Source organism: Anolis sagrei, chromosome 4 (assembly GCF_037176765.1).
Source record: "Anolis sagrei isolate rAnoSag1 chromosome 4, rAnoSag1.mat, whole genome shotgun sequence".
NCBI classification, from domain to species: Eukaryota; Metazoa; Chordata; class Lepidosauria; order Squamata; family Dactyloidae; genus Anolis; species Anolis sagrei.
Genome location: NC_090024.1, coordinates 86,871,757 through 86,880,796, shown reverse-complemented (window position 1 = coordinate 86,880,796; position 9,040 = coordinate 86,871,757). Strand labels below are relative to the sequence as shown.

The 9,040-nt window shown below is 48.9% G+C and overlaps 1 protein-coding gene across 1 annotated transcript in view; it reads left to right on the top strand.

Annotated features, from left to right (window-relative positions):
• Positions 1-419: 419 nt before the first annotated feature.
• LOC132772790 (enoyl-CoA delta isomerase 2-like) overlaps positions 420-9,040 on the top strand; it is a 32,521-nt gene continuing 23,900 nt past the window's right edge. Inside the window, exon 1 of the mRNA XM_067467042.1 lies at positions 420-586. Within this exon, the coding sequence (XP_067323143.1) occupies positions 470-586 (117 nt within the window). The 5' untranslated portion in view covers positions 420-469. The remainder of the gene's footprint in view (positions 587-9,040) is intronic.

Below are 9,040 nucleotides of genomic sequence, written 5' to 3'. Positions count from 1 at the left end.
CCGGTGGTTTAGTATTGCTGTCAAACCATTCAAGATTTTTCAGGAAATTGAGAAAGCAGCTCTTGATGTTTGAGCAGTAAGAATGACGGAGCTTGGAAAGTTATTATTGCAAAATAATTGGTTATATGAGTAAATATCGAGGAAGTAACTTAAGGACATGTTTTGTTTTGTTTTGTTTTGGGCAACAGGGCGTGTTGCTTGTTGCATTATTAATTATCATATATGGACAAGTTTTGGGCTTGTCAAAAGATATACTCATGAATATCAAAATCAGAATCATCCATGCCATAGTATTACTAGTTTCAATATAGGGTTCTGAATGTTTAACAGCAAAGATGAATGATAGGAAATCCCACTCATTTGAAATTACAACATGCATTTTAGAATATTGAGTACTGTCATTATTTTGTTGAATAGAGAATAGATTTGACCCAGAAGCCTGGTGCCTTGTGGTTCCTTCACCAGAGAGATGTCAGGTTCTGCTGAAAGCAAAGGTGAATATAAAACCATACTGGTCACTACCAAGGACAAGATCACAAAAATCACATTGAATCGTCCCCACAAAAAAAATGCTCTTAATTTTGTGGTAAGTATAGTAAAGCAAAGCAACTTCTATGTTACTGAAACCTGATCCGCTGCAATTATGTATATATACTATGTGTAAAATACTTATAGGAAATGCATCCCAAAATGTGAATGAACAACTGGACCAGTGGTTCTCAACGTGTGGGTCCCCATGTATTTTGGCCTACAACTCCCAGAAATCCCAGCCAGTTTACCAGATGTTAGGATTTCTGGGAGTTGAAGGCCAAAACATCTGGGCACCCACAGGTTGAGAAACACTGAACTGGACTTTGTTCCTGTTCAATAAGCCAAAGGGCGACATGTGGTCAAGAAAGACTCAGAACATCTATTCTCTAGAAAGAAATGTTCTTACAAAGATGTGATGTATTACATGTCCTTTTAATCAAAATGTTCTTTAAAGAAAATTTAGTTTTTTGTCCCTTTCTTGCAAATTACATCTTTCAGAGCTTCATAATGTGAGCTATTATCTGGAAATGCGAACCTTCTAAGAGATTTCATTCTCTTTTTAATGTATATGATCAAGGGGGTTAATTAGAGGTTGACTATGATAGACAAAAGCAAGAAAATGTTCCAGGGTAATGAAAGGATCTTGGCTTATCCCTGCTTCACATCAGCATAAATGACTATGTGAAAAATTGGCATTTAAGCCTGATTGTTTTCGCCAAACATCCCTGAGCTACTGTCTATACCAACTGGTATTGGTTTGCCCAACATTTGCCAGGGTTGTGACCAACACCCCACCCCCCACCCCCATGAAAGACATGTCCCTACGCCAAGTTATGCCATTGAGCATGTGATATGAAACATCAACAACAGTTGCTTAAGTCTTGCCATTCAGATTAAACACCAGGTCAAACAAATGAGAAATTATGTATCTGGTGGGAAACTAAATTTCCCAAGCTCATTTTAAAACACATATAAAAGCAAACTTGTCTCTTCTCAAGATTGTAGAATTAATGCATATTGACACCAAGTTACTTCCATGGCTCAAAGCTATGGAACCACGTAAATGTCTAAAATAGCCACTAGGTGGTGGGCAGAAACCTTTTATTGTCAGCAGTTTAAGAAGCTTAGGAGGAGACTGCTACAACCTTATTTATTATTATTTATTTATGGCATTTCTACCTCTCTCACCCCAAAGGGGACTCAAGGCAGCTTTACATACAGGCAACAATGTGATGCCCTAAAACACAATGTACACTTAAATAAATATTAAATAAACCTTCCCTAACCCGTGTGTTCCTCCTCAATATCTTTTGCCATCTTGATAGTATATCAAGATGGCAACATACTACATACTATGATAGTATGTAGGCGCTTATGTTGGGAGACTAATTTGTTGGAGAGCAATCCAATCTTCTCCATTCATGGTGGTGGATGTGGAATTTGGATATCTTGACAGGAAGAGCCTTGGCAGAAGGAAACTATAAAGAGAGCTTCCATGGGCAAATCCTAATACACCTTAAAAGCCTTTTGTTATCCACTTCTAGCTGTACTTTAATTTCAAAAGTGGGTACATTGGGTAAGAATGAGTGCAGCAACACCTTTTGTTGGGCTTGATTGGGGATGATTGTGAGAGATAATCACTTTGGAAGTTTTAATGACCTAAATCTTGTCCTTTCTTTCTCATTTTTGGACTTGGATTAGTTTAGTATAAATTATAGGTTAAAATGTCAATTTATGGGGTATCCCACAATCTCAAAACGGAGGGACTTTGATTATTTTCATTATAATATTTCTTGTTTAGCTCTGATTTAAAATTATTAAGGAGATGTACACATTTATGAACTTCCTTTATTTTTTGTCAGTATAGTCACCTCTCTGTATCCATGAATTCTGCATCCATAGATTCAGACACCTATTGCTTGAAAAAGCCATTCCCCCTTCAAAAAAAACCCTTTTAATTTTGATTTTAAGGAAAGGAAAACCTTTTACTAGACTGTTGTAGACAATATAACTTTAGTATCCATGGGTTTTTTTGTCCATGGGAGGCAGGTGTCTTGGAACCAAATCCCATCAGATTCCACTAGGCAATATGTAGCCTATTGGTTATACTGAATGATGGTTACAATGATTGTACATGTTTCTGTACAATTTAGGAACTATTTTATATACTTCATCCAGTGAGTTGGTTTGATTGCTCTGGGTCAGACTATTTGTATTACTGTTTCACTGAAATGTGTTCTTGATGGATGGTGTTTACAGTATTTTGACAGTACAATGAAACTTGACTGACTGGAGGAAGGTACTATTTGTCAGTTATTAAAAAGGAAAGTCATAGAATAGAAACATTCCTGGGATATTGTAGTGTTTGAACACTTTCGTGAACAATAGAAATTCCAGACATTATTAAAAACTATCAATATTAATTAGCATAGACTCTTTAGTTGGAATCCTTTTGTGGATTTAGTTGACGTTACACAGTTGCTGCTTCCTGATAAGTAGGGAATGGGGACCTCTTAACATGTGCCACCAAAATCACCAACTATCACCGCAAATTGTGGCAATTGCGGCAGCATTCACCCAGGGAAAATGGGGACCAGTTGTCCCACACTGTTCCTACCTCATGACATGGGGGTCAGTAAGCCGACACAACACATCTTTTCTTATGGAAAGACAGGAAGCCTCCCATCTTATGCTGCCAGCAATTTTTTTTTGGTGGTGACAGGGTTTGTTTTTTTTGTTTTTGTTTTGTTTTTGCATGTTTCCTGTCGTAGTCACTGTGAATCGTACATTTGATATTTACACGCATGCGTGGAACAGCTTTCGGAACCTTCTAGAAAGTAAAAATAACCATTTAGACCCCGGCTAGACCCGCCCACCCTCCCCCGAGTATAAGTAGCCCGTGGGCGGGGCTAGCCAGCAGTTCTCTTTTCCGCGCTATTGTTGGCAGCTTGAGAACCTTCTTCTCCGTGCGAGCTTCTCTGCTTAGTTTTAGATTATTGGACTGTTTGACTAAGAGCTTTGGATTGTGATTTGGACCCCGTTTGCCTTCGATTGGACTGTTTGACTACGAGTTTGGATTGTGATTTGGACTTTGTTTGCCGTCGATTGACCCGGACTGCCCGACCTTGATCGTGAGGCTAAGCTATGGCTACTACCTCATTCAAACGATGCTCCGGTTGCCCTAATTTGTTTCCTAATACTGATGGGCATTCTCTGTGCTTAGCCTGCCTGGGAGAAGGGCATCTCACTCAGACCTGCCCGATTTGCATGGCGTTCACGCCTCAAACTAGAAAAAGCCGCGAGCTTCGGCTCAAAGCGGCTTTGTACGAGAGGGCCCTCCTCCCGCCCACGCCGTCGGCGCAGCAGACACCCACGGTGCTAAATACCTTGCTGTTTCTGGAGAAGGCTGGAAATCCGGCCAAAAAGAAGGCAAAGAGGCCTAAGGATAAGGCCTCCAAAGATGGCCGCGGCACGTCGGTGGGGAAGAAAGCGCCCGCGAAAAGGGCGGGAAACGCTCCCTCTCCTCCAACCAGCCAAGCTCCGCCCCCTGTAATGGCGGAGCAGCGAGACCAACCGGGACAGCCTTTACAAGCACCTACCTTGGGTCTCGAGCCTCTAGTTATGACTCCGATCAGGTCCTCCTCCTCGAGGCCGGAGAGCCTGCCTCCAGAGACCCTGTTGACTCCAGTCATGCCGGTCCTGTCCTCCCCCGGGCCCGAGGGAGGACAAGAGGCGGGGCTAAGGCAGGAAGCACCTCCCTCTGCAGCTCCGCCCGTAACACCGCCCATGGAGCCTGTTCCCTCCGGTAGCGGCGCTTTCGGAGGGCTTTTCAACGGCCCGCCCACTCTTCCAGCTGATGTGGGCTTGGTCTTAGCCTCCCCGAGGCCGGCAGCATCCGAGCTCCCCCGGGCCCGAGAAGAGGAGCCAACTGATTACTCGGCGACCATGCCGAGCTCCATCGGGCCGTCAGGGACGGCTGAGCTGCTCGAGCGGCAGCGAGAGGGCCGGGGCTCTCGCCGCCCCAGTAAGCGCCCCAGGCGCTCCAGATCCCCTTCGCGGAGGAGCAGGGGCTCCCGACGCCGCCGGTACCGAGCATCGCCGAGAGGGAGCAGGCGCTCCAGATCGTCTTCCTCCTCCTCCTCTTCGACCTCGTCCTCCTCCTCCTCCTCCTCATCGCCCCCGCAGAGGCGCCGGAGACGCTCCCATCGGTCCCGGAGGGGACAGGAGTCGAGAGTTGCGGCCCCGCAGGGCTTCTGGCAAATGGCCCCGTCGGGCCAACTCATCTTCGTTCCGGCCCCGGTGCCTTTTTCGGTGGCAGCAGCCCCTCCGCCCCCTCCCCTGCCGGGCTCGGGGCGAGAGGGAATGAGCCTCCAGATGGCTCCGTCGCCCGCTAGACCTCAGCCTCCACAGGCCTCTCCAGCGGGCCCTCTCTTGACTGGGTCGGCCGAGGCCACCCAAACTGCCTGTAGACTGCCCATTGCGGGCCCCCAACTGACATCCTCTACCGCGCCGCTGGGCGCCTTGAGTGCTTCTAATTTGCCTTTATGCATCTCTCCTGCAACAGTGGTCCCAGCCTCCGCGGGCGTAGCCCGTACAGCGGAACTGGACACTACTTTGGCCACCCCCGTGGGAGCTGCAACCGGAGAGGTGCCAGGGGCTACGGCCCAGGAAGATAATGAACCTCAGGACAGTGACTCTGGTTCAGAACCACCTGATGTGACTCAAAACTTGGGGGGTGAGGATGCTTCTGTAATTCTTCCTGCTGATTTTAATAAGTTTGCAGCTCTGGTGGAAAGAATGATAAGGGCCCTGGAGATCCCTGCCCCTAAACCCCCGGAACATGTCGAAGATCCGATGTTCCCGTCGGATGAACAGAATGTGGTCCCCTCTTCGGCCCTCCCAGTGTTGCCTTATCTTTTAAAATTAGCTAAGGTTGTAGACGTCGCCCCTTTGGCGGTGCCCGCCGTCCCAAGGCGATTGGATTCATTATATAAGATTGACATGTCTACGGCCAGATGGGCACTGACACCTCCCAAGGCCAACACTGTGGTGGCCGAAGTCACCAAGTCCAAGCGGCCTAAGAGCTCAGCGACAACCCCGCCGGACAGGGAGGGGAGGAAGTTGGATACGATGGGTAAAAAAGCTTATTTTGTAGCAAGTTTGTTTACACGGATGGCTCATTATGCTACATATATGAGCGGTTACCAATCGTTTTTGTGGAACCGAATGTTGCAGCATATTGAGTCCATGCCGCCGGAGGAGCAACGCCTTCCCAGAGCGCTGCAAGGAGAGGCCATAGTATTGTCAAAACTACAGAAAGACTTTGCCAAACATATGGCAGAAACGGCAGGCAACTTGTTTGCCATTGCAACTTCCATGCGAAGGCATGCCTGGTTGCGGGCCTCTAATCTATCCGAGGAGGGCAAGGCCTTAGCTGAAGACCTCCCCTTTCACGAGGAGGGCCTGTTTAACCCCAATACAGATGACAATTTGAAGCAGAAACAAGACGTCCGGCAGTCTGCTTCTAAGTTTGGATATACGTGGCAGCCGTATAACCAATCCAGGGCCAAATGGCAACAGTCTTCCACCCCGTATCGTAAACCATTCAATAGCTCCTTCACAGGACCCTTTAGAAATAGATACTCGGGGACTTCCAGATACCAAGGGGCCCGCCGTACCCCATATTTCCAAAAAGCTAGGGCCCAACCCTTCCAGGGAAAGCCTAAAATTCCCGGCGCCTCCAAGAAGCGCCTTTGACGCTCCCACTGCGAGCTTGGGGACGGGTCCTCCTGATCTGGCAAGTACGCCATTAGAAGAGCCCTGTCATCTGGATCCACTCCCACACTGTTCTGCCACGTTGAACCCTGAGGTCCCGGTTGGACCAACCCTTTTGTTCACAGACAGGCTCGCCCCTTTCTGCCACGCATGGGCACGCATCACAACGGATGCCTGGGTGCTGTCTATTGTTTCTGATGGTTATGTTATTGAGTTCCGTGATGTCCCTAGAGTGGGTCAGTTGAGGGACACCGCCTCTTCTCCTCAACTCATGGAGGAAGTGGGCATGTTGTTACAGAAAGGGGCTATCTCGTTAGTGGACCCTTCATCGGTTCCGTTCTGTTTTTTCTCGAGATACTTCCTGATTATTAAACGTGGTGGTGGGATGCGCCCCATACTTGACTTGAGAAATTTGAATAAACACATCAAGCCAAAGAAATTTAGAATGGTGACTCTTGCTTCCATAACCCCTCTTCTATCCAGGGGAGTTTGGTTTGCGACCGTTGACCTTAGAGATGCGTACTTTCATATCGCTATTGCTCCACACCATCGTAGATTTCTCTCCTTTAGGGTAGATGGCCAGACGTATTGTTTTAACGTCCTACCTTTTGGCCTCTCAGCTGCCCCAAGGGTTTTCACAAAGTGCATGGCGGTGGTGGCCGCCCACCTTAGAACGATGGGCGTTACGGTCTACCCGTATATTGACGACTGGCTTATAGTGGGCAGATCCCGTTACGTGCTTCACAATCACGTTTCTATGGTTTTGTCTCTTCTCCAGTCGCTGGGCCTCGTACTCAATCGGGAGAAGTCGGTGTTGGTGCCATCACAACGCATCCACTTCATCGGGGCTCTCCTGGACTCCACCGCCGAGAGAGCCTTCCTGCCCGAGGACCGCTTCACCAATCTGCGCGACCTGGTCAGCCTGACCATCACAGCACCCGACATGTCAGCCAGACACTTCCAAGTGCTCTTGGGGCACATGGCGTCGACTACGTCGGTTATCCGCTATTCCAGGTTGCGTATGCGGCCACTCCAATCTTGGTTCCTCTCCAAGTTCAATCCGTTGACGGACAACCCAGCCGTGAGACTGTCTCCACCATCGTGGGTCCGATCCTCACTCCGTTGCTGGATGGATCCAGAGTGGGCTTGTGCGGGGCTACCCTTCTACGCCCCTCGCGCCACAAGGACGGTCACTACGGACTCCTCCTTGACGGGCTGGGGGGCCCACTCCGAAGGCCTGCTGGCTCACGGCGTGTGGGGAAAAGAAGAAAGCGCTCTTCACATAAACGTGCTAGAGCTGCTCGCCGTGGACAGGGCTCTGAAGGCCTTCGAAAGAGTAGTCGCAGGTCAGGTAGTACACATCCTCACCGACAACACCACGGTGATGTACTACCTGAACAAACAGGGAGGCACACACTCTCGCACCCTGCTGGCCCTTTCCATACAGATATGGGAATGGTGCATAGACAGGAGGATTCATCTGCTTGCGACCCACGTGCCAGGAGAGTTGAACCTGTTGGCGGATTCTCTGAGTCGGAATCCGCTAACACATCACGAGTGGTCCCTGAGCCAGGAAGAGGTGCAGAGGCTCTTCCGAGCATGGGGGACCCCGGAGTTGGACCTCTTCGCAACTCAGTCCAACTCGAAGTGCCATCTCTTCTGCGCACGAGCACATGCATCGCCTCAGGGGAGATGTCTAGGAGACGCCTTCATCCACAGTTGGACAGACTACAGGACTTACGCGTTTCCTCCCTTCCCACTCCTGTTGAGGGTGGTGGCGAAGATACAGGCGGACAACGCACACTGCATATTAGTGACCCCATGGTGGCCAAGGCAGCCATGGTTCGCGCCGTTGCGCCTATTAGCAAGGGGAGTATTCACCCGTCTGAGGGACAGGGCAGACCTCCTAACGTCGCAGGAAGGACAGGTGTTGTACCCAGAGGTACACAAACTGAGACTCACGGCGTGGCGGATTCTCCCCAGACTGTAACTCCGTTTTCTGACTTATCCCAATCTGTACTCCGGATTATAGAAGCGGCCCATAGGCCATCTACCAAGCGATCTTACCTTTATAAATGGTCGAAATTTTCTTCCTATGCCAGGGGGCGGGGAGCGAACCCAGACACGGCCCCCATCTCCTTAGTTCTTGACTTTCTGGTGTCATTGTCGGATGCGGGGCTATCCTACCCATCGTTAAAATGTTACTTGGCTGCGATTTCGTGGTTTCGTAGGAAAATGGGCCTCCCGTCGTGTTTCATAGATCCCCGGGTGAGGACCTTTTTAAGAGGGATTATGAATACTAAGCCCCCAGTAGCTCCGGTAGCCCCTTCTTGGAGCTTAGAACTGGTTCTTAATTCATTGATGAAGGCCCCGTTTGAGCCCTTGGCCTCAGCCAGCTTATTTTGTTTGTCATGGAAGACGGCCTTCTTGGTGGCGATAACATCAGCTAGGAGGGCTAGCGAGCTGTGCGCTCTTAGAGCAGACCCGCCGTACCTTAAATTTCACAAGGATAAGGCAGTTTTGAGGACGGACATTGCATTCCTGCCCAAGGTGTCTACGAAATTTCACATTTCCCAGGACTTGATCTTACCCTCTTTCTTCCAGAATCCGACCACTCTCTTAGAGAAGAGTTTACATTTGCTGGACGTTCGCAGGGCCCTGGCCTTTTATGTAGAAAGAACGGCCCCGCTTAGGAAGACCCCTAAACTGTTCGTCAAGTATCGTTCCGATGTCT